General features: G+C 41.8%; 2 protein-coding genes across 4 annotated transcripts; one reads left to right on the forward strand and one right to left on the reverse strand.

The window, feature by feature from the left end:
- Window positions 1–7,886: 7,886 nt before the first annotated feature.
- LOC131472363 (NACHT, LRR and PYD domains-containing protein 12-like) lies at window positions 7,887–15,926 on the forward strand. Of its 2 annotated transcripts, none has more exons than XM_058649455.1 (11): window positions 7,887–8,006; window positions 9,078–9,136; window positions 9,338–9,431; window positions 9,939–11,748; window positions 11,998–12,174; window positions 12,843–13,016; window positions 13,851–14,024; window positions 14,684–14,857; window positions 15,162–15,335; window positions 15,407–15,580; window positions 15,806–15,926. In XM_058649455.1, exons 3-11 carry the CDS (start codon window positions 9,407–9,409, stop codon window positions 15,816–15,818), a joined length of 2,895 nt encoding a protein of 964 aa, XP_058505438.1. In that variant the 5' UTR covers window positions 7,887–8,006; window positions 9,078–9,136; window positions 9,338–9,406; the 3' UTR covers window positions 15,819–15,926. The 2 variants fall into 2 exon arrangements, with proteins under 2 accessions (XP_058505438.1, XP_058505439.1); XM_058649456.1 differs by having other exon boundaries at window positions 9,942–11,748.
- A 1,162-nt stretch (window positions 15,927–17,088) lies between these two features.
- slc43a3b (solute carrier family 43 member 3b) lies at window positions 17,089–25,031 on the reverse strand. Of its 2 annotated transcripts, XM_058649457.1 has the most exons (13): window positions 24,589–25,011; window positions 23,939–24,244; window positions 23,641–23,770; window positions 22,580–22,623; window positions 22,402–22,478; window positions 21,534–21,626; window positions 21,294–21,433; window positions 20,818–20,930; window positions 20,570–20,716; window positions 19,630–19,737; window positions 19,184–19,370; window positions 18,429–18,552; window positions 17,089–18,348 (listed from the first exon to the last, which is right to left on the reverse strand). In XM_058649457.1, the coding sequence occupies exons 2-13, from the start codon at window positions 24,123–24,125 to the stop codon at window positions 18,220–18,222; spliced, it is 1,479 nt and encodes a 492-aa protein (XP_058505440.1). In that variant the 5' UTR covers window positions 24,126–24,244; window positions 24,589–25,011; the 3' UTR covers window positions 17,089–18,219. The 2 variants fall into 2 exon arrangements, with proteins under 2 accessions (XP_058505440.1, XP_058505441.1); XM_058649458.1 differs by lacking the exon at window positions 21,534–21,626 and having other exon boundaries at window positions 24,589–25,031.
- Window positions 25,032–26,059: the final 1,028 nt, after the last annotated feature.

The raw sequence follows: 26,059 nt of genomic DNA on the forward strand, positions 1-26,059 counted from the left end.
GGGTATGAGGGGTGTGTGCTTGAGAAAAACAACTCACTGTACACATCTATAGATGCACCAAATTCATTCATGCATTCATCGTCGTGGGTGCACTGGTGCCAATCCCAGCTAATATAGGGTGAACGGTGGACTCACACCCCAGGCAGGTTGCCAGTCCATCACAGGGCCGCATAGAGATAAACGACCATTCTCTCTCATCTATAGTCAGTTTAGAGTGTCCAAATGCCTAATCCCCAAATCTGCATGTTTTTGGACTTTGGGAGGAAACCAGAGAACTCAGAGAAAACCCATACACACCCAGGGAAACATGCAAACTCCATGCAGAAAGGCCCTTGTTCCTACTGGGTTGCGAACCCTGGTCTGCTACAACGCTGCATCTATCCATTCAGCTGCTTTTACATTAGCAGACACTTTTATCCAACCTGCCAGGGGTGGAGTTGTCGACTTGTGACCATGATGTCTCTGCACATGGGGTACTGGTCTTAACCATTGAGCTAACACACCCCAATGGGGCTTGTGGGGGGTGCTGTTCCAATCTCAGCTGACATAGGTGATAGGTTGATAGGCTGGGTACACCCTAGACAGGTTGCCAGTCCAGTACAGGGCCATATAGAGACAAACAACCATCCACTTTCACACCTGGTCAATTTACCTAATCACCATATTGCATGTTTTTGGAATGTGGGAGGACCGTGCAGAAAGACCTTTGTTCTGACCGGGTCTCGAACCCTGGTCTTCTTGCTGTAAAGGCAAGAGTGCTAAGCACTACACCAACCGTGTGGAGCAACACCGCATTAATATGTGAATAAATGAGAGTGAATAAGTGAATAGAAAAACTTGTAGTTAAAAGCACCTATGAGCGGTCACAGACCATTTACCATTTAACAAATGGCTGAATTAATAACTGTTTACAGAATAAGAAATAAAAAATAAGTCTATGTCACCTTAAGAATATGTTTGCTGCTGCTTGTTCTCACTGTAAAAGCCTTTTCTGGTTTGGACACTCCCACACCAAAGCCCATATAGAGAATATCAGCCTTTCCCTTGCAGGGACACAAGAGCTGCAGATCTGCTGCTGCCTTGTTTGGTGATTTTGTGTTGCATATGTAACACATTTGAACTTACAAATGGAGGCAATGGTGGATTATCAACACCTGTGTTCCATAATGTAACCTTGCTGATTTCTGAGATGACAATAAATGGCAAGGACAATACCTCGTGACGGCAGTCTTGTTCATCGTGCAACGTACAGATTTGCAAAGAGACAATCAAATGTCTCGGAGGATTTTAAAACAAACCAACACTCTCCTGGAAAAAGCCCGAATATTCCCTGTATCATGACTGCAGCGTATGAAGAGTGAGCTTTGAGTCCACTGTAGCACATGCACTCATGGGGGCGTTGGGGGAGGATAGTGGGAGGAAAAACTCATTTGGCATTAAATCCAGAAATCATCTGTCTCATTTGGCGTAGGCCAGATTGGAAACTAGCCAATGGCCACCTACTATTCACACCAGATAAACACGAGAGGGAAACCCAGCGGTGGGGCAAAATGATCTTTGCACGACACATGGACTGGCACATGTCAAACTCTGGTAAAGCCTGTGTAGGTCCTCATGGTAAATGTCACACTTTTCTTGATGATCACTTCTACCACAGCTGCTTTACACTTTATAGTTTTGCCATTCACTCGCACATCTGTCATATCCATTTACACACTGCCAACTGCTGTCAGGAGCAAAGTGGGGTTAACCCTTTAACACCTAAGCTTTAAAATGAAAATGAATTTTCTTTTTTTTACGTAATTGCCCACTTTTCCAGAATTTACAATTACAATTACAGAGTATTAAACATTTTAAATAAAGAAAAAGAAAAGTTTTATTTAAAAAAAACAACAAAAAACACTGTAGTTTGTAGATGAACACCAGATTGTGCGTGTTAAATTTGAAATTTTGAACAGTATAAAACATATTTAAAACAACATTTGTTTGAATTTTTATGTCAATGTCCAAAAACAGGCCAAAAAATGGCTCTCTCTGCTCTGGTGACAAAGATGCTGATTCGACGGCATCCTGCAACAGCTTGAGTGACATTAATGTAATAACCACATGTTGGCTTTGACGAAAACCGTTGTGTAAATACGATAATGCACGAAAGTAAACGTGTCGTCTGCACTACGCTTGGTGTACCACTGAGCTATCGTTGCTGCTGCTATTATACATATGTACATATATATATATATATATATATATACATATATATGGACAAGACCTAGAGATCTTGTGAGTTTTATTGTGTTACGGCAGGGTGTGAAGGGGAGGTGGGTCATCTTTACTTCTGAGTCCTCTCTTCATGACACGTGTGGAGGCCTGGCCCACCATGATGCTCATCATCTGTTCCCATGTGAACTCACTCACTAAAAACCTGCTCCACTAAAGGTCATCTGCAGCTCCAAGCTGTGAGCAGGGGAGGAGCAGGGCACAAGTTGCATGTCTAAGATCACGCTGTTTCTTGGCTGCAATGTAGTAACTGAGGGGGCTGATGGCTAAGTAATATCAGGCAAGACCATGCAGCTTCTGTGTGAAGGGGAGGGAGGTTGTTGTTTTCGAGCATGTGTGTGCATCATGTAAGTGTGTAGTTATGACTCCACGTGTGTGTGTGTGTGTGTGTATTTGTTAACTCTTAAGGACCTTTTCCACCATAAACACTGACCTTGTCAAGACCAGTAGTCCTCATGGAGACCAAAACCTAGTCCTAATGAGGCAGAACCAATTTTAAAAAAAAAAAGTTTTAAACCTGGTTGGGACTCAAACCGGGGACCCTCTGGTTATAACCCAAGTTCCCTTTCCACTTGGCTGTGGGCTGTTTACCTCTTGGTTACCTGGTTATGATTAAGGTATTCAGTGTGTATGCACAGCTGCCAAGAAGAAAAGAATTGGGCTCGTACCTGGAAGGTTGCTGGTTCAATCCTAGGACAGGCCAAGGGATGGGGTGCCCATGAGCACACAATCCCCCATTTCTCTCAGGGCAGGCTGAATCTATTTAATGAGTATCCAAACTGCCCAGAGGACACATGTTGCTTCTAATTAGACTTGTGGATTATGTGAAGTGTATGTTTCGGTGTGACCCCATCCAAACACATAATACAAAAGTCATAAAGATAATGTATTTTCCAAGACGCTTGACTGCTCGGACGTCCAGATCTGCCCACGTATAAATTCACTAATTAGCTTGCTGTGTCAAAGTGAATCACGGCCACGCTGGCATTTGAACTGGTGTAAACACAGCATGTCCTAAGGATCTGTCTTGAGTCTTGAAAAAAACAACAAAAAAAAAACCTGTTGCTGCCTCTGTTCCCTGACACAAGCCCAGCCATGTTTATGTGGAGAAACCTGGGAGACATTTCCATGAAGCGAGGGTTTTTGGGGGGGGATTAAAACACATCAGTCACTCTATTACAGTTTTGTCTCTTTTTTTTCCCCTCAACTAATCAGGAAGTTTGGGCCTGGAATCTCTCCACTGACATGTTTTCATGTCAAATTAAATGTGACATGCGTCTGGAAGAATCCTATCACCCAGATTAATCCAAATGAAAGTGAGAGAGTTGAATATTCAGTATTCAACTAAAAATGTTGGATAGCATAAAGACCTTTATTTTTTTTTGCCTGTTGTAAGGCCAAAACGTGTAGAAACAAATGAATCATAAAATGTGGGAGTCGTCAAAGGTCTCACAAGTCTTAATTAACAAGACAATGAATCATTTGATATTTAGTTGCTGTGTCTGAAGAGACGCTTGTGTCTAACGTTAACATAAAGACCTTAAGATGTGTAATATTTCACTGTAGCAGCTCAAACAGACAGAAAAAAGAACATATATATGTATATTTCTATATATGTATATATATATATACATATATGTATATATATACATATATGTATATATATATATACATATATGATATTTGTTGTTAAAAATCTGGATTCTGGTTGATCCTAAAGCTGATGCTGATGGGGTTGTGTGTGATTCTCCGCAGTGTGTGAACTTCTTCGACTCCAAAGTCGGAAAAACAAATATTAATGGACATTTATTGCATACTGTTTAAATGAGACAAGCGTGTGGTCGTGTGTACATCAGAATCCCCATTGCAAATGACCACGGGTGCACCTGCGGCAGATCCGTGCTGCGTGACCACTGAGGTTTAAGATTCACTTAACAAGTAAAAGTGGGATACAACTGTGGTGCAAATACAAAATGTACTCACTTCCCACGACTGAAAATTCAACATTAACAGGCCCACCTGCTAAAGCTGCATTGTTATTACTGTACTGTGTTATCATTGCTTATTCGTTTTGTCTTCCTTTATTGCTGCAGATGTTTGTTCAAACAAAACATGAGTCTTTTTAGTCTGTCTCTGGTGTTTGCTCAATGCAGATTATTGAGATTTATGATGGTCTTTCCTTACTTCTGTTTCTTTTGTTTGATTTGATTTGGCAGTGGTAAGTGGTTGGTAACATGTGGGTGGGGGTTCCATCACTTTGGTGGATTGATTGATCGAGAGTCTTAATTGACGATAGGTGTGAATGTGATCGGCTGGTGACCTGTGGCTCCCTCACCCCTTAAGGGTAAATAGCATAATGGGTGGATGGAGAAATATAAATCACACTGTGGCCGTTACTCTTGAGAATTTCGTAAAACTAAGAAAAGTCGCTTTGTGTGTTGGACCATTCATTATTTCAGTTTTAGAGGTGTTCACCCACCAGCTCCCAACAACAGAGTGAACACAGCACATTAAAGTCAAAAATAACAAATGTTGGTGTGTTGGCACATTAAGTGTGAGCTAATACCAAATCTGTGTGCTAATAATTAGTGCTCGAAACTGTCACTTTATGTCTGTCATACATACATACAAGCCTGCATTGCCAAGACACTGATGACGCAGATGAGAAGGGAACAACAATCTGCCACACATGCACATATTCCCAACACAGTTTCATTTAAACGGCCTAAACAAAGCATTATCCCTGACTGTAACCTAACCACAATTCAAATCCTAGCCCCAACCTTAAACAGTTTCTCACAAATGCCTCACCAGGACCAGGTTTTGGTCTCTAGTTGGACAACTGGTCCTGACAAGGTCAGGGTTTATATCAGAAAGGGGCCCTAACACACACGCTGGACATAAACAGACGCTGTGGAGTTTTTCTGGGTTCCTGGTTTTGTGGCACAGCAGGTGAGAATCAGAGCGAGGCTGTTGTGGAGGAGTGTCCCTGTTATTTCAGGGTTAAACTCTGTCACAGATTTTCCCCTGCACAAGTCTGCCCTCTGTGAAAGTTCTCACAACATGAAAACTCCTACCCACAGCCTCATGCTCAATCTGTGGTTCAGTTTCTTTCTCTGGGGCTGTAGTGAACCCAGCAGATTTGAAATAGAATAGTGTATATGTTTACAGTCCTGTGCAAAAAACGTTTGCAATCCTCAGACAACGTCGTGAATAAAACTGGCACAATAGACCTTTTTTTTTACAGCAGATATTTGTGACATACACAGGATTTACCAACAACATTAATGAGGGTTACACTCTGGTTTCAACTTCTTCTTGGACAGTTCTTGGAACCTTTACATCTTAGACTTCCCATAATGCAGCGTGTTTACTTGAAAATGCTGATTTCATCAAGGGAAGGGAAAGCATCTTTATTGTCGTTATACAACTGGCATTGTGCAATGAAATTTCAGATCAGAGCTGCTGTGACTGAGCCGGCCACCACAAGGGACCTCTAACATTCTAACATGTTTTGATGGTGCACAATGATAAATTACATTTCAGTCGTGGTCTATCAGAATTTGGCTCTTTTAAAAAAAGCAGATTCTCCACAGCAGCCACACAGATGACATCGAGCATCAAAATATGAGCTAACGTGTGGGAAACAAACAAAAATGAAGTTTCACTAAAGATCCTTCAGAGGGCAGAGCTGTGCTACCTCTTCATACCCCTCACGGAGCAGTGACACTGGCCTGCATTGAATGAACTTAAAGATTAATGTAATTAAAGATTTAAAATAAGGAACATGTGGAGAAAATGGCTGTTTACTTTCAAAAGTCAGTTCTGTTTCATCTCAGAGCAGGTAACACTGGAGTGTGCGTGGGTTCTCGCAGGTTAACCAGATTCCTCCCACAGTGTAACAAAATGCACTGGCATTTTCCAAATTGCGTACATTTGAATATATACTCTTTATTTCTAATGTGTTTTAGGGCAGAGGCAATATGCATTTTATCATATTCTGTTAGCTGTTTGATGTCTCTGTCATGCTGTGTATTGTTCTGCCCTTAAAAGCCTCACACGGTGTTTACTCAGCCTGCTTTACTTAAAGGTCCAGTGTAAAACATTAAGGAGGCTTTATTATCAGAAATAGAGAATACCCGTAGTGTAAAAAGTGTATAATTGTTTTGCCTTAGAATATGCTTTTTATATGTACTTTATGCAAGAGCCTTGCTTTACACAAGCCACCATCTTGCATCCCCATCTTTCTACAGCAGCCCAAATGTGTTTTTGCAATTTATAGCAGACGGTTATTACGCAAACGAAGGAGAACGTTGCATGCTGTCAAACCACTGTGAGTTCACACAAATGCTGATTACGCCGTTGCACTTCTCTCTGTGTCTGTGGCACAGATGTCATGCTTTTTACATAACTACTGAGCAGGCGAGCTGAAAGAAAAGCCAGACAGCTTCAAAGTCGCGCTATGGCCAAGACGTGCCCATGACAAGCTTCAGAAGTGGATTCTACCACTAAAATTAAATCAAACTATAGGACCATACAATCATATTTCAGACACAATGACAATTTTGGCAACAAACATCAACAGAACACAAAGTAAATCAAGCCTCCCCTAAAACCACTGTGTGTATGTCCCAATCAGAGCTGCTTCAATGGGTATGAGTCTCCAGCACACCACAAACATCACCCCCTCACATATGTGTCTCATGTGTCATGTGTCATGTGTTACATGTGTCATGTGTTTCACATCATGTGTAAATTCCCCCTCATTATTTTGTGCCGTGGGAGGTCCACAGGCTGCCATGTTTGTCTTGTCTTGTTGTGTGAGAAATACCAGTAAGATGATGAAATAAAATTGACAGCACCTTTATAGCCTCATTTTACCAGGATAATCCCATTGAGATTATCCTCAATGGGATAATCTCAATTAAAGATTTAAAATAAGGAACATGTGGAGAAAGTGGCTGTTTACTTTCAAAAGTCAGTTCTGTTTCATCTCAGAGCAGGTAACACTGGAGTGTGCGTGGGTTCTCGCAGGTTAACCAGATTCCTCCCACAGTGTAACACAATGCACTGGCATTTTCCAAATTGTGTACATTTGAATATATACTCTTTATATCCAGTTTATCCCAATCTTTGCAAGCTTGCCAAAAGACATCTTAATATGCCAGCAATGCCACGTGAAACGTCATCTCCAAAGCTGGAGAGGTAGTAACAAAGAAGAAGAACTCAGGTGAAATGATCTTGTGTTTAAATAAAAATCTTTTGTAAACTGTTGTCATAACAGCCCCCAGCTGCACAAGCACGTCCCAATAAATATATTGGTGTGTCCATTGATCTTCCAAAAGAAAATATCTCTATTACTTTTTACAGCATTTTATGAAAGCACAATTACATTATAACACGAGTATATTATAAATGTCTTAAAAAGAAAAATAAACAGTCAAAAGTATCATTCACTTTATTGTTAACTACACATACTGTAAATGTGTCGTATCGTTTCATGACACTTTGCCCTTTATGGTTCCATACAAATGCTATGTTGAAGGTTGGCCAGCAGATGTCGCCATATTTCATTGTATCAAATGCTGCATACTTGGTAAAAGGGTCGGATTGAGAACACTTCTTCCGGGTATGAGAACCGTACTCGCTGCTCGCGTATTTGAGCAGAACAGAACTTGGACTGAGGGTGATTACGTTTCACAAGTACGGGAGTACGCAAGTTCGGAGAAGTATGGATATTGAGTAACACCTCTCTCTTTCTCTCTCTCAATCAAATCAAATCAAAAAGGTCTTTATTGGCATGGTAACGTACATCTTTGCCAACGCCTATTAATCAACATTGTTCATACACTCTTATTCACACACTATATACAATATCTGTATAAACACACATATTATGAGTAGTAAACACAGAGAGTAGCTGTTCAGTAGGTTAGCTGCTCTTCTCTCGTGTCCACTGTCTGTCCCTCAGTCGCTGGAAGCTTGACACATATCGTGCTGCTAGCATGGTGCATTTACTTTTCTCTCCCAGGACAAACTGTAATGCTGCTTTGTCTGGGATCTTTTCAAATTCAATGTATTGTTGGCAGATTTTGGGGAATAACGAGTCTCTCAGGTCTTTGTATGTGTGGCAGTGTAGTAAGAAGTGCACCTCCGTCTCCACCTCCCCTTGGGAGCAGAGTGAGCACTGTCTGTCCTCTCTTGGTTGCCAGGTCTGTCTGTGTCGGCCTGTTTCTATTGCTAACCTGTGGTCACTTATCCTGTATTGGGTCAGGGTCTTTAACTGTGGTCAGATATTCTGCTAATGTGTATTCACGATTTAATGCCAGGTAACATTCTAGTTTGCTTTAAGTTTGTGTTGACTTTTCCCAGTAGGTGATATAATTTTCCTTTTGTTTGGTGATCATTTGATTGGGCCAGATATTTTGGGGGGTGTTTTGAGGCAGGGGAGGGTTGGTGGTGGTCAGCCTCCGGACCAGCTGGCTGAGGGCACTCCTCTCTATGTTGCTCTCTTGGCTTTGCAAGGCTTGGTGGTGGTATGAGGCGGGGTCACTAGTTTGGTCAATTTGATGTTTGTCCCAATTAGAAAAGTGGACCCCATATTTCACTACCATTTAATGCAATTGGCTGGATTACTGTTTTAAAATTTTTGAGCCAGACTGGGATTGGAATATTAATTTAGTGGATTTTCGTATTGCATAAAATGCCCGTCTTACTTTTTCCTCTCATCTGGTTTATTGCAGCACTCAGGTGCAATAAACCAGCCAATAAACCTCTCTCTCTCTCTCTCTCTCTGACAGGGTCACATGATCTGTGACTTTTGGTCAGACTCCACGTCTACTGCGCAGTAGAAGACAAAGTTAGTATTCATTCTATCCATTATATATGATGATATTTGATTAGATATGATGATCATTTACTGTAATAGAGTCTGTAAATCAGTTTTCAGGATTAAGGAAAAATGTGTGTCTCTCAAACTCCAGATTGAAAATGAGTTTTAAACTGAGTGAGTGTTAGCTCATAGTCTCTCTCTCTCTCTCTCTCTCTCTCTCTCACGAAGACGAGGACACAGCAGAGTCTCCAGGACCCAGCTGTCCCAGCTCTAGACGTGAACATCTGAACTTCAGTAATGAACCTGGATCCTCAGACACAAAGTAAGAGAGCTGCTACAAATCTGTACCAGAGGAAAACTCGTCCTGGTTCTTCAATCATATCAGTGTTTTTTGTGTTTGCAGACGTCAGAACCAGAGAGAGCGATAAAAGTGATAGTGAGGATTATTCAGTGTAATCCTCTGCTGCCCCCTACAGGTTCAAGAGAGGATTGTTTACACTCATTTCCCAGCGTTCACAATATATATTGTTGTCGTTTTCTAAGCAGATGATACACTCTCCTTCACAATCACCACAATCATTGTAGAATGATTCAGTCTTTCAGAATAAAGTTATTCAAGTCAAGTGAAAATTACTGTAGTTTTCAAATGACAATAAACAACATATTACAAAAATATTACATAAAGACATGACATTGTCAGGTTTTTCAGAATTGTGCAGACGTATTAAAAATCTTTGTTTTCTTGTTTTGACTTTTTCTGTCACTGATGAAATTAATCATCAGCTGCTCAGATTCTTTCTTCTGTCTGACTTTGTCTCTTGTCTTTCAGCAGATGTTGGTCTGCAGGAGGTTCTAGATGAACATAAGATCGGTCTGAGGAGGAGATTCGAACATGTGACGGAAGAAACTGATGGAACAGGAAATAGAACCCTCCTGAACAAGATCTTCCCTGAGCTCTACATCACAGAGGGACAGAGTGAAGAGGTCAATACTCAACATGAGGTGATGCAGCTGGAGACAACCTCCAAGAAGAAGATCTTCCAGGACACTCCCATCAAGTGCTGCGACATCTTTAAAGCCTTACCTGACCAGCAGGGACGCATCAGAGTCGTCCTGACCAACGGTGTCGCTGGTGTAGGAAAAAACTTCTCGGTGCAGAAGTTCACTCTGGACTGGGCCGAGGGTTCGGAAAACCAGGATGTGAATCTGCTGATTCTGCTTTCGTTCAGGGAGCTGAACCTGATCAGACATCAGCAGCACAGTCTTCTCACACTGCTCCATGTTTTCTATCCAACATTACAGAAGGTCAGCACAGAGAAGCTCGCTGTCTGTAAACTTTTGTTCATCTTTGACCGCCTGGATGAAAGCAGACTCTCACTGGACTTCAACAGCCGGACGCTTGTTTCTGATGTCACACACAGGTCATCAGTCAACGTGCTGCTGACCAACCTCATCCAGGGGAATCTGCTGCCCTCGGCTCTCATCTGGATAACTTCCCGACCTGCAGCAGCCAATCAGATCCCTCCTACATGTATTGACAGGGTAACAGAAGTATGGGGCTTCACTGACGACCAGAAGGACGAGTACTTCAGGAAGAGATCCAGAGATGAAGAGCTGTCCAGCAGAATCATCTCACACATCAAGACGTCCAGGAGTCTCCACATCATGTGTCAAATCCCAGTCTTCTGCTGGGTCAGTGCTACAGTTCTGGAGCACATGTCTACCACAGAGCAGAGAGAAGAGCTGCCCAAGACCCTGACAGACCTGTACTCACAGTTCCTGCTGTTTCAGACAAAAAAGAAGAACAAGTACGATAAAGGTAGTGAGACAAGCCCACAGGAGCTGATGGAGGCTGACAGGGACATTCTTCTGAAGCTGGGGAGGCTGGCCTTTGAACATCTACACAAAGGATACATCATGTTCTACCAAGAAGACCTGGAGCGGTGTGGTCTTGATGTGACAGAGGCCTTGGTGTACTCAGGAGTTTGTACAGAGATCTTCAGAAGAGAGAGTGTGATCTTGCAGAAAACAGTCTACTGCTTTGTTCATGTGAGCGTTCAGGAGTTTCTGGCTGCAGTCTACATGTTCCACTGTTTCACCAACAGGAAGACAAAGGTCCTGAAGAACTTCCTGGGAGAAGAATACTCAGCCCAGATCCAAACACCTCATTTTCACTTATCTCTGGATGTGTTCCTGAAAGGAGCCATGGAGAAATCCCTTCAAAGTGAAAATGGTCATCTGGACCTGTTTGTTCGCTTCCTCCATGGACTCTGTCTGGGGGACAACCAGAGACTCTTAGGGGGCCTGCTGGGTCAGACTAAGAACAGTCCAGAAATCATCCAAATAGTCATCAAGAACCTAAAGACGATGAACACAGACAACATCTCACCTGACAGAAGCATCAACATCTTCCACTGTCTGACAGAGATGAACGACCAATCAGTGCACCAGGAGATCCAAGAGATCATGAAGTCAAAGGACAGAAGACAGAATCTCTCTGAGATCCAATGCTCAGCTCTGGCCTACATGCTGCAGATGTCTGAGGAGGTTGTGGAAGAGTTTGAAATGAGAATGTACACAACATCAGCCCAGGGAATACACAGACTGATTCCAGCTGTGAGGAACTGCAGGAACGCTGAGTGAGTGATTATCTCAAGTCTCTGTATGTGATAAGACAGAAACCTTTACAATATTATAGAGAGAAGAGAAACCAACAGTTGACACAAACACTAGGGGTCAGTGGAGAGAAAAACATGTGCAGCATGCGAGTGAGTGAGTGACTGTGAGAGAGTGAATGTGAGATTCAGCTCTGAACACATGATGAAACGCTGACTGGTTTCAAGCAGCAACTTTGTCGTCTGAAGTCTCATGTTTTACTCTTTATTCAGGTTGACGAGATGCAGTTTGTCAGAGATCAGCTGTTCTTCTCTGGCCTCAGCTCTGAAGTCCAACCCCTCCCACCTGAGAGAGCTGAACCTGAACTGCAACAAGACGCTGCAGGATTCAGGAGTGAAGCTGCTGTGTTCTGGACTGGAGAGTCCACACTGTAGACTGGAGACTCTGGAGTGAGTTCACTGACTGAAGCTGCTGCTGTTTTTTTAAACTTTCATTTCATTAACATTAAACAAATTTTATGATGAATAAAATAGTCCTTAAAACACACACAGATACATATGCGCACGAACACATTACCTAGCTCCTTACACTTACCTTTACCTAAACATAATTCTAAAACCAGGTCTTAACCCTGAAAAGTGTCCCCACAAAGACAGGTTTGTATGTTTTTTGGTCCGCACAAGGATACATGCACCTTATGAATAATGTAAAATGTCCGACTCACCATTCACGACCATCACTTGTTCTTTATTAACTCAACACAGTAACCACTGACCCTATTGACATAATCCAACCATGGTGGTTTACATGGACAACTTCAATACTTGTGTGTGTTGTGTCATAAATAGTAAACTCCAGTTCAACACAAACACACAGTTTGTGTTGACAAAAGTCTCATGTTTTATGTTTTAACTCTTTATGTTTTATTTATTATTTGATGGGGTGGAGTGGCTCAGTGGTTAAGACCCGTACCCTGTGTGCGAAAGGCATCATGGTCGCAATGGTTGCAAGTTCGACTCCACCCCCTGGCTGATTGTACTCAATTCCATTGTAAGTCGCTTTGGATAAAAGTGTCTGCTAAATGACATGTAATGTAATGTAATTATTCTTTATTCAGGTTGGGTGGCTGCGGTTTGTCAGAGATCAGCTGTTCTTCTTTGGCCTCAACTCTGAAGTCCAACTCCTCCCACCTGAGAGAACTGGACCTGAGCAACAACAAGCTGCAGGATTCAGGAGTGAAGCTGCTGTGTTCTGGACTGGAGAGTCCACAATGTAGACTGGAGAGTCTGGGGTGAGTTCACTGACTCCCCGTTACTGTTGTAAATCTCAGGTGTTCAATCCACAACTGAACCTCATCAAGTTGAACCAGTGATTGTGAATGAATGAATTCCATTTGAAACTGTGGTTGTTGCATATTTCCATTTTTGTTTTTTTTTTAAATCTGTATCGGTCGCTGTAGTTTTCACATCAGTCACTGAATTTCACTGAGCAGCTTTGACTTTTCTGTGGTAGTAAAGCACCCTTAAGCTGGTTTACTAAACACAAATGCAAACAAATGAATAAGTAAATACAATGAAATAAACTCTAAAATAATAACAATACAAAAAGAAGCCGTGATTATGATATAATAAAATATCGTTCTAAAGATTTTCAGACTTTGAGGGGCAGAAGAGCTGTGATTCAGGACATTGAACTGTAGAGGGCAGTATTTAACCTCTCGGTGTACAGCCTGCTGTAATTTATTATCAACACTAAACCCTGACTCCACCTGTTTCTTCATGTGATATGATTGTTTTTCTGGTTCTTGTCATTTATTAATGTCACTGTGTTGAATCGGATGTGAAAAGTGAGGCTATGTTGAAATTCACCTGTGAGTTATTTGTCATTTTCCTGCTGTTTCTTTGGGTCAGTGTTGATGTGCAAATGTCTTTATTCTTCACTTTCACTTGAACTGAACTTCACACACTCATGTTCCTCACAGTCACATGACTAATACTCTCTAAATACGCTGTCCAGTATTGGATGTTAAAATACATTTTGATCACAAGATCCTCACAGCTGATATTTGACTCAATTCACCTGCTGAACAAAAACACTTTATCACTGTCTTTTATTCTTTATTCAGGTTGATGAGCTGCAGTTTGTCAGAGATCAGCTGTTCTTCTCTGGCCTCAGCTCTGAGGTCCAACCCCTCCCAGCTGAGAGAACTGGACCTGAACTTCAACAAGCTGCAGGATTCGGGGGTGAAGCTGCTTTGTTCTGGACTGGAGAGTCCACACTGTAGACTGGAGACTCTGTGGTGAGTTCACTGACTGAAGCTTCTGCTGCTGTTGTTGTTGTTTTTTTTGTTGTTGTTTTTTTAAACTTTCTTTTCATTAACATTAAACTCATCTTATTCACTGATGTATAAAATAAACTCCTTAAATACAGACACACACACACACAATAAATACACAAAAAAATACAGAAATACACGGATGTTTCCTTCAAAAATGGGAAGGAGCCGACGATTCATGTGTCAATTGGGACACGCCCACGTCGCGTTGCTGTGACACATTTTGACCCTGGGCTCAGAAACAGCTAGAGTCTGGATCTGAACCCGACATTTCGACCCATCTCGCTACTCTGATTGTCTTGCAGACACTTGTTAGACTTTATTTTCACACACACACACACACACAAACAACCATAATGCGTTGATCGCGCACATTTTCCTTTTATTTCTTTTATTTTCCTCCTTCTTTGCTGCCTCATTTGCCGTTGTTCTTCAGGATGAAGGCGTCAGAGGGCGTTTTAGTGTCATTCATATATTAATGTGTGGGTGGAATAGGGGCGGGGTGTGTTTCTCATTCACCTCCGCTCAGTTTCACGTATGATTGGATGTATAAAGAAAAGGTTCGCAGGACTCTTTTTACTATTTGTACTATTTTTTTGCTTCATGTTCTGTTATTTATTCAGGTTGATGGAATGCAGTTTGTCAGAGATCAGCTGTTCTTCTCTGGCCTCAGCTCTGAAGTCCAACCCCTCTACCCTGAGAACACTGAATCTGAAATACAACAAACTGCAGGACTCAGGAGTGAAGCTGTTGTGTCCTGGACTGGAGAGTCCACACTGTAAACTGGAGAGACTGGGGTGAGTTCACTGACTCTCTGTTACTGTTGTAAATCTCAGATGTTTAATCCACAACTGAACCTCATTCACGTTCACACATCAGCTCGATCGGTGATTGCGAATGAATGAATTCCACTTGGAACAGTGGTTGTTACATGTTTCCACAGAATTACGATCTTTTCACACCTGTCGTGTTTTTTCACAACATTTATTTTCACGTTAATCGTATTTATTTTTTTTTCAAATCTGTATCACTCGCTGTAGTTTTCACATCAGTCACTGAATTTCACTGAGCAGCGTTGACTTTTTCTGACTTTTTATTCAGGTTGAGTGACTGCAGTTTGTCTGAGATCAGCTGTTCTTACCTGGCCTCAGCTCTGAAGTGCAACCCCTCCCACCTGAGAGAACTGGAGCTGAACTATAACAAGCTGCAGGATTCAGGAATGAAGCTACTGTGTTCTGGACTGGAGAGTCCACACTGTAGACTGGAGACTCTGGAGTGAGTTCACTGACTGAACGCACACACATGCACACACACGTATAAAGTCTCACGGTTTATTCTTTATTCAGGTTGAGGGGCTGCAGTTTATCAGACATCAGCTGTTCTTCTCTGGCCTCAGCTCTGAAGTCCAACCCCTCCCACCTGAGAGAACTGGACCTGAATGGGAACGAGCTGCAGGATTCAGGAGCGAAGCTACTGTTTGATCTTGTGATGAGTCCAGACTACAGACTGGACACTCTGAGGTCAGTAGAGTGTTAGAGTCAATGTTCACTTTGATCAAGTGTTGTACTAATCACAGTCAGAACAAAGATCCAGTGCTACTTGAAGGTAGCTTGTAAATCTACAGCTACTTTCAGACTCTAATGTTTCTAAAGTTTCCTTAAAACTAGTCAAAACTATCAAGAAATGACATCACTGACTCACTGCCGTGACTCTGACTCCTCTTCTCTGTCGCCTTCTCTCAACAGGTGGATACCATGAACTCGATGAATGTGAGAGTGAAGAGGACAGTGTGTGTGTGTCGACAGAAGATGAGTTTCGTCCCGAGGCCTGCACTGCGACGCCGCTTTAACTGATCTGTGACGAAAACCCATCTGAAGGACACACCGAACAAAAACAAATGATGACGTTTGTTGTACATAAACTCTGGAGAAAGGTTTGTGGCTACACGTTAACGGCTTCTTCTTCCGTAGCATAGCAGAAGTGAGATCTGCGGCTGAGAAGAACAGCCAAAGATTTGCGCTGTAACAGCCACAATTTCTGCAATGCATTTTTCCTTGTCCATCTTCATTCAACGATGAAATCAAACGCAGCTTCTTGAAGCAGCAGTAACAGTAATGAGCCTCTGCAGCAGCGGCTGCATGTAAAGTAGCCATGTATCTCCTCAGTTGATTGGCTAAAAAAAAAAAAAAAAAAACCCTTGGAATCGGTTTAAGACCCCCAATACTGTGATTTGAAGCATAAGTGACTTTTTTAATACTCTCATATTTTTACTGGACTTCTTGCTGGTTTTCTCGTGGCTGGGCACATAGCTGAACACACTGGACATAGACAGTTTTCTCCTGGCTCCTGGTTTTGTGGCACGGCTGGTGAGAATCAGAGCTAGGCTGTTGTGGAGGAGTGTCCTAAAGAGGGAATAAATACACACACACACTGGACATAGACTGACACTGTGGAGTTGAAGGCTGTTGTGGAGGAGTGTCCGTTATTTCAGGGTTAAACTCTGCCAGAGATTTTCCAGCACCAACATGGGAACTTCTTCCCACACGGCTGGAAGCAACTTCTTATCATTTATTTTTCCCCGGTGTAAAAAGACCTTTTTCACAACAGATATACAGGTTTTTACCAATAACACTTTAACCCATTAGAAGCCTCATTTTCTATATGTGTTCCAATAAAGTGACTGGAATAATTGTACTGTATGGTCATTATGGCATTGCTAAAACAACAAATCTAATGGTGGCCTTAGACTTTTTGCACAGTACTCACAGTATCATGCTTTGCTCCACAGTCACAGGATTTAACGTTTTTGTTCTGCAGTTCTGCACCGATTCACTTACATTTAGTCAGGGGGACATGGGAGAGACAGTTATGATTAAGATTCCTGCAGCAGAGGCCAAACGTTTACTGACTTCACTTCCCATAATTCAGCTCGGTTGCATCTTTTACCAGCCAAACACTGGCTTAGTGAGCACAGGCTTAACAGGAGTCAACACTGATTACAGAAGAAGACATTACGCAGCTGCAAGACTGATCTTGATGGGTACATTTTTTTTGACATGTACCTTTTAATTCACCATTTGTTTATGTGATGAAAATCTTGTATCTCTCAGCAGACTTTAATGGAGAATTATTTTCAATGCCATTTAAATGTACGATAAAATAATGAATTCAAATAAATGTAACAATAAATAATTGTACTGCTGCTACTACTACAGCAATATGTGAAGTATTCTGATGTTGCAGTGTAATTAAACAGAGACAGTGAATGTAAACAGAAACACTAAGATTCAGTTGTAAATTAAAAGTTTTAATATATATATATATATATATATATATATTTGTTTCACAGTGAAATACATTCATCTCAATGTTCATTTCTTTATAATGGGGGTCGGGGGCTAATTCCCTTTACTGATCATCAAAATGCACTGGCCTAATTTCTAGCACCATTGAGCGACACATGTCCATCGAGGGGGGGACAATGAAAGATGATCTAAAACGTGAACTCATCATCTCTTCACATGTGCAGAAGAAGCCGACGTCACCAAATTCTGCCACTGAGCGACACAGACATCCAACTCCTGAGAAATGATATGTCTCACAGACAAGGAAACGGAGTCATATTTAACTCCACAATATCAGCTGCGTCACTTTTGTGTCTCCTCGTGCACGTTCACGGAGCTAGTGCCTGTCATACTTAGTTCTGTGCACTGACGGAGGAACCCACACGTGTTCTATAAGCCAGATGTTCATATCTTTAAATTATCATACATTACATTACATTGCAAATGCTAATATTTTGTCTTAATGCTCCATCATTTTTTTTTAAATCTCTGACAGCAATACTTATAAGGAGCTTGACTAAAAAAGAAAAGATGTGTCAGAAAACTCACAATTACAATGTACTCATATTTTTCAGCCCCAGTGTATGTATTATGTTATGTATGTTAAGTTATAAGTGTGGACATATTTTGGGGAGGAGCTACAATGAACCCTCTGTAAAAATGATTTTGGTTTGATCACACAAGGACAAACTGAAATCTCACAAGAGCTTTAGGTTACACAGAGGGTCAGCCAGAGTGGACAGTGAACCACGGGCTGTTGAGTTTGATGGTCAACATGGCTGTGAACCCCAAGTCACACTCAACTGCAAATACATTTAACTATGAATGCTCATATCCTGAGAGGAGGCTGCGGCAGCTGCGGCTGCAGTTCTTCGACAGTGACGGAAGACACAGGCGGGGTGGATGAAGGCAAATAGGCAGAACAGCGCCAGACCGATGTTCAACTGTGGACACACAAGGACGTTTTTAGAGGACGCTCAGGGATCAGATCGACAGTTGTTTTCGTTCTGTATCATGTACTCACATATAAAGGGTCTCCATCCAGAACGTCCCTCACCAGAGAAAAGCAGGGATACTGTAGCGCCAAAACCACGGCAGACAGAGCCATGACCACACCAAACAGCTTCCCAAAGTGTCGTGGTGGGAAACTAAACAAAAAGGTGTCGAAAGGTAAGAGAGAGAGAGAGAGATGAGCATCAACAAGACACAAAACACATACAGTGGATGAGGCAAATCCACTTTGAGTGCTTCTGTTTGTGGCCTTAAATTGCTGCGTTAGACTTTGGGACAACTCTGTATTCAAAATTGTATTGTCATTTATTAATTGTTGATATGCTGGTATGTATAAATGGTTTTTGTTTCATGATTAGAGCGGGTTGTTCTCCCTCTTCCTGTCGTTTGGCTTGAGTGTCTGCTCGGTGGGTGGGTGTGGCTGACCTGGATCCTGAAGACCCGCCTTATCACCGCACCTGCAGTTAATCAACTCATCAAGAGACTCCTTTGTTCTACTTTGGTCACCATGCTTTGCCTGATTGTATCTACCTGTCTGCCTCTCAGCCTGGAAACCCACTTCTCTGCTACATCTCCTCCTGACCAGCCACTGTGAGTTACTCTTGTCTTTATGCAGCATCCTAAACAAACTGTATTGGTCTTTTTAACATTAAATCAGTAGCGAGTGTGATGGGCTGTTGTGTGTTCACGGACGCGTTCCCCTGAATCCTGAATGTGACAGTGAACGATTCCACAACAAAACACGTCACTGTGTTCACTGATACTCACGCCACACTGATGAAAGCTGCGTTGCCGCCATAAAGGAAGGAGCGGTTGAGCACTTGCAGGACGAAGGTGAAGTACTGAAGTGGCAGAAACGGGATGGTGGCACAGATTGAGAACAACATACACTGCAGCGCTGTGATGAAGAGGGAAAGCACCGTGGCCTGCAGGTCTGCCTCCTGTTCATTCAGTCCTACACACACAAACACACAGATTGAACCGTTTCTAATGTAAAATGACAATAACAGCACATTAAATGTATAATGTTTTATACTCTGCCTGATTTGGCAGAGATTTTCTGACACTTGTTGCCCCTACTGACACAACCCTCTTCAATTAAGTGTGTCCCACTAACCCAATCAATGGGGATTGGGTACCTTGCTCAGAGGTAAGAATCCGTTTCGATTCCAACCTGCAACCCATTCGTATTTTCCTCTACTTTTCCTGTTTACCTCTATTCTGGTATCTGCGCTTGAGTCGGTCGATGATAAAGCCATTCCAGGGGGCGCACAGCACCCCGCACAGCTGCGTGATGGCAAAGGCGTTGAGGTAGCTGCTCACTGTGGGAAAAGTCAGAGGTGAGGTGGTGAGACAAAAAGGTCTCGATAGTAGTGCGACAAGTCTGAAACTGAAAAGATAACAATACAATAAAGCAATAAAAGGACGACCGACTAATTAAAGTGTTTTTAAAACTTTAGTGATTAACTTTTAATTATTAATAACTACCCAATCAGCTCCTCACGACACTGTTTCTCAGTAAGTGCCGCAAACAGGAAGTGGTTTATTTTGTGCCTGTACAGTAAACACAAAAACTGGACAGACAAACGTGAGCCTCATGAGACCGATCAGTACATAGTCTATTCCTGTGCAGATAATAAATAGCAACACAAAAGAGGAACTGGTCTATTCTGCTAATCTTTAATAATAAATTTAAAAAAAAAAACAAGGCAGATTCGCAAAACATTGGAACCAGCGAGCTGACGCTTCAAAACTAGAGTTCAGATCCTTATGGGTGACAAAACGACCGGTTGTCACTTGGTGTAGAGGCCATGTTTAAATGTTTTGTGACTTTTTTTTTACTTGTCCAAATTTGTTAAAGTGGTTAGTAATAAAGTCAGAAGTGAGAACTTTATGACTTCAGGGCCTTTAAGTGACACAAACGCTCCCCTCAGTCACGTCTGATAGTTTTGCATGACTGTTGGAAGATGGAAGACGCAGCATATACATAACATAATCAGAACACAGGAGGTAATAATGGGGACTTCCTGGAAGTACTCAGTTTCTCTCTCCTTTCTCTGAACTGTTGTGGTCATGTGTGGCTAATGGCAGAGGCTAACGAGTAAGCACGGACTGGAGGAGGTGATGTGTAGTCAACGTGTTTGTGTTGTTTACCTAGCGACGGTTCTCCTTCTGTCATTCTGTTCAGCATGGGGTTGAGGGTGCCGATGAACATGATATGTCTGAACTGCATCACAGACAACCAGACCAGGTGCCACAAGAAGAACCAGGACAGAATACATTGGCGGAAAGTCTTCTCCACTAGAGAGGAGGAAACAGAGAAAGGCTGTAGTGGAGAAACTCATGATGACATATATTTTCTATACAGTACTGATCAGTGTCGCAGTATTGCACACACAAACCTGGTGTTTCTACAGTCGGGACTTTTTTCACAGAGATTTCCTCTATCATCGTCGGCTTTTCATCGTTCAGTGCAACCTTTGAGGTCTGAGTACTTGATTTACCACAGGTTATCCTGACAGAGGGCAAAGGTCACAGTGGATTCAGGCACGGGGACATGAAGGAGAACTGTGGTACTAAAATCTAATTTTTGAATAAATATTCTATTAGTCTAAACTACAGTTCATATGTCTGAGAAACACAGTGAGTCTTGTGGAACTGATAGACCTAACTCATTTGCTTATATATTATATAAGGTTGGGCACTACATGTTCACATCAATCAAACATAGAGCAAATATAGTTATATAGATTCATTTTTGTTTGAATAAATACATACATAATATGCACTATTTACACATGACACACCATGCATGCCACATGACACATTACAGACATGTGTGAGGGGGTGATGTTCATGGTGCGTTGGAGATTTATACCCGTATGTGTAATTATCCGGCAGCGGGTAGGGAATTAATTTCCTGGGCAGCAATAAGAAAGTCCTGACCAAGTGTATGATGCTGCAGGCCGACAGAAAGAGGAAGGAGGTCCGGACAGAGATACCAATCTCATGGATCATCTGCAACACAGGGAGAAGATCATCATTAGTACTTGAAACACCATAAATAAATAAATAAATGTGGTGGATTTTATAATTGAGTTCCTATGATGCTTCTCACCTTGATGACAAAAAAGACAGCAGAGGAGGAGTCAAAGGCGCCATTATAAAGAGTGATGATGGTGGAGCGATGGACGCCGAACAAGTTTCCCACCTTATAGGAGAAAAATTTAAATCCATGAAGACAGATGCGTTATTTCAAAGCCTAAGAAAAACCATGCACTCGCAACAAACTCACTGAGGACCCGTCTTGTATAAAGTACCTGAAAGGTAGTTGAGTAAAGTATCTTACCAGAAAATGACTTTGGTAGAAGTTGAAGTCACTTTTTTTGTAATATTAATTAAATTATATGTTATTTACTGTACTTAAGTATCAAAAGTAATTTTCTGATATAAAATGTACTTAAGTTTTAGAAGTATTAAAAAAGGGAGGAGTTAGCATTGAGAAATGGTGGCTCAGTGGTAGGGCGCGTTGTCTTTCAACTGAAAGGCTGTGGGTCCTGGCTCAGCTAGTCTATACAGTATGTGTCCTTGAGCAAGACACTTAATGTTGCAGCATGTGAATGAACAAACTATAGTGTAAAGCAGCTCATCAAGACTGGAAAAGCGCAATATAAGTACAGACCATTACTTTATTTGGTAGTAATGAGCAACAGAGACAGTTAGAGGTAATGTAGTGGAAATACAAATAAAGATACGTGTAAAGTCGAATTTAGTAACAAAGTATTGAAAAATCATGAAAAAGACGATAGGACCAGTTTGTGAGACAGAGCACAAATGGAGAGACCAGGAAGTGGCAGAAATACACATACATAAACCCAACCTTAATATAATGTAAATATAATATTCAATATTCACTTAAACTACAGATATATAGAGAACTTATTGTGGAAATAAATGTGTCTTGTTGCAACTTCTAATTGCATTACCTGCATGTTGGTGACCAGAAACATAATTCCTCCAGTTGCCAGGAGAGAGAGAGCAGGGAAGAGCAGGTCGGGCACACCTGATGGGAAAAGACAGATGAACAGAAATGAAGATCCACTTCAGCCGTGACACCAAAAGCCCACGTGAGAACAGAACAAGCAGATAAAAAAAAAGTTTTACTTGAAGAAAAGGCCATCATCAGGGATCCTGTAGTGTAAATGGATCTGGTGAGGATGAAAAGAAAACGACAAACATAGAGTGATGATGGCGGTGATAGTTTTCACGTCTGTTTTGCGTCTCGTATTGCAAAGTTAAGAAATTGAGATTGTAAAAACAAACCAAAATCGACACAGGTCGACACATAAAATTAAAATAAACATTTTGGATTTATTTCCTTCCCTTTGACTCTGCTAATCCAAGAATCCCCCACACTCATATTTGGATTCCTTGGAATTTATTTTTCATCCTCCCTTTTTAAGTTGAAACATATGGGTGCCCTTACCAGGTTGTTATTGCAGTATTAGATGTATTTGGGCAATAACCTGCTCAGACATGTTTGCATTTGAGGTGCTATTCTGAGGCAGTGGAGGGGAGTTTTAGTCCCACAGTCTGAACATCACATCATGCACTGCAGTGTGCCAGGCAGAGATAGGTACACATGCTCTGTATCAGTCTCGATATTAGTTTAATATGTGTTCCAAGCTGCATTTGCGAGAGAACAGCTTTTATTGTATCAAAGAGTTTTGGAAATCTCTCAGGGCCAAATACCAGAGTGAAATCAGAACAGACTGTTTTGTGTGTTTCCACAAAGCAACATTAGTATTCTGTGATTTCTATTTCTCCTTTGGATAAGTATGTGTAGGGGGCAGTCATGCAATCGTTTGTGGAATGTGACCATTGTTATCTCTAGAGTATGTGTTTATAACTTGACCAAAAGCACATGTAGATGTTTCATTATTATTAATAGCTGCAGCTCCCAAGAGTGCAGACCAAAAAAACAAGAGAGTCCACACTATGAATGCTGTGTGGACTGATGAGCGATAATTGTTAAATGATCAACTCGCAACTCTTATACAACAGCACCGGGACGTGTAACTGCAGTATCACACCACTTCACAGCAATCAATAATGATAATGACACTGATATTCTACTAACAACCCAACTGTTTCCATCTGATATAATCTATGTAATCTGGAATCAGACACATGATCTCTTTTAACTCCACAAGCCGTTCACTCACATTCCAAAGATCCGGGCCACGGTGGTGCCAAAATAGTCAAAGAGGAAGCCGTTGGGCAACGTCATGAAATTGTTCATGAAGGAAGCGATGGTGAAGACGAGTGAGAACTTTTCATCCTGTCCACTGCAGTCTGCCAACACACACAAACAGAGACTATGATGATTAAAAGCATTTCTTTCAAATATTTTTAAGCAGTGTGTGAAGCAAGGGAAGTTTCAATTATTAATCCTTTTGCTGTCATGCATATCCCTACACATTCAGAAGAGAGAGCTATGGAGGTAGAGAGCATCAAACTGACCTAATTCGTGTGTTCCATTGACTCCTGTGGTGTTGACGCACAGAGAGCCAAAGTAGTTGTCCTTCTTGAGCACAAAGACAAGCGAAGCCCATCCGTAGATAACACCAGCGAAACACAGGCACTCAAAAAGACCTGAGAAAAAGGTGAGGTAGCGCCTCACCGCCAAGCCACTCACACGCCCGGCCATGGTCCAGCACACTCACAGATCCACAAATGCAGGTAGACAATATGGAATATCTATATTTCCATGTGCATAGATGATGACTATGACTAGAGACCCACACTCACACACCTCTGCCTCTGCACCTGCCAAAAAAATGAGGAATGTCATTTGTTGTCTGACACAGCATTGAAAAAGCATGTAGTGTTGACTCCAGCTATACTTCTGCATCTTTAACGCAACAAACTCACTGCTGGAAATGTATAAAAAGTCTTGCTCCACAAGCAAGGGAGGAGCAGATGTCTTAAACATCTGGACATAGAACATGACGAGCTGCGCAGACTAATCTACACAGAAACCACAGTGTTTTTAGGAGACACACGGGAACGGCCATAATATCCATGCATGCATTTTAAGGAGACATTTAAAGCTGAAAAAGGAAGAAATATCCAACAACAATAAAAAAAAACATGTTATTCATCCTACCCACCTTACAACCTACCACCCTGTATTTTTCAGGAAACAAATCCAAAAGAGAAAAAGTGCTCCAACAAATCACACCACACTGCTTTTGCCCATATCTCCCTTTATACACATCAGCTCTTTTCCCTCCTCTTCCTTCCAGGTCCCTCCCTCTCTAAAAGTCCTCTCTGTCTCTGACACTGTCTTGGAGGAAACTCCTCTCCTTCTCTCTGAGAAGTCATGAAACTAAACCCTTTATGAAGGTGGAGCTGCCGGGCAGGAGACAAAGACCACAGAGAAGTTTCGGGGATGTTGGTAAGGAGGACACGGGGACAGTTGGTGTAACAGAAGGCAACACAAGGGAGAGGACAAGATGGAGGCAGATCATTCGCTGTGGCGATCCCTAAAGGGAGACGCCGAATGAGGAAGTGTCCCAATGTCAGACTCTGGTTAAGCTTTAAAACAGATTCCAGATGTTAATGCTGCTGTGCACGTCTCCCCCATAGGTCATGTGACTCCTTAAAAAAAAAAGAAGAAAAAACTTGGTGACTTTTGTGTGGAAACTGGTTCTCTGGACCTGTTTACCGAGAGAGTCATCAAAAATGTGAAACTGCTAGTGTTTAACCCCCTTTGTTTCTGTTAATCACTTGAGTTCCTCTGCCCATTCATACAACTGAGCCCACTCCCGTCATCACTGGATCAGTCATCTTGTCAATCAACTCGCTAATCAGCCAGTCACATGACTGCAGCTCAATGCTGCTCAAGATGACCTGCTGAAGGTCAAACTGAGCATCAGAATGAGGAGGATTGAAAGTGAAATACTTGTTGTAGCCAGACAAAATGTCAAACCCTGGAGGCAGAAGGACCACACCAGGTTATGTGACCTGTGTACCTAATAAAGTGGCCATTTATTGTATATTGCCATTAGCACGATCTTATTATCAGTTTTGTCTGTTGATGATTTTAGTTTTCCCGCTGTCCTGACAACCTGAATTAATTTTTTTTTTTATCCACACATTTACCTTCAAAACCAGTTTGTGACTCAAGGGCGTAGGTTTGACTGGTGAGACTGATAGGGACAGAGTTTTCTTTTGGACGCGCACAGTGAGATTAAAACTCACTGACTTCTTTTGCATTTGTTTATGTGTGTCAGGAGAATTTCTGACCTCATGCATATTTCAATATCGTTGATATTGTGTGAAGCATAATAAGCTTTTGGAATGTTCTAGATTCAGAATGTTGTTTTTTTTCGTGCATTTAAAAGATGACATCCTGTCCCCGCTTTTATTTCTGGAATAGACCTTGAGAGTCTCCACTCCACCAGACAAAACTTGCTGAATGTTTTCCCCATGGTTTGAACTCAAACTACACTAAGGGAGTTTCAAGGTTGTTGGTCAGTTATGGGGCTTTTCCACAATACAGTTCCAGCACAGCACAGCACTATTCTACACGCTTTAGTGTGGTTTTCCGATACTGTAGTACCTCCACAACGTGGGCGG

The sequence above is a fragment of the Solea solea genome, chromosome 14, assembly GCF_958295425.1.
Source record: "Solea solea chromosome 14, fSolSol10.1, whole genome shotgun sequence".
In the NCBI taxonomy this organism is placed as follows: domain Eukaryota; kingdom Metazoa; phylum Chordata; class Actinopteri; order Pleuronectiformes; family Soleidae; genus Solea; species Solea solea.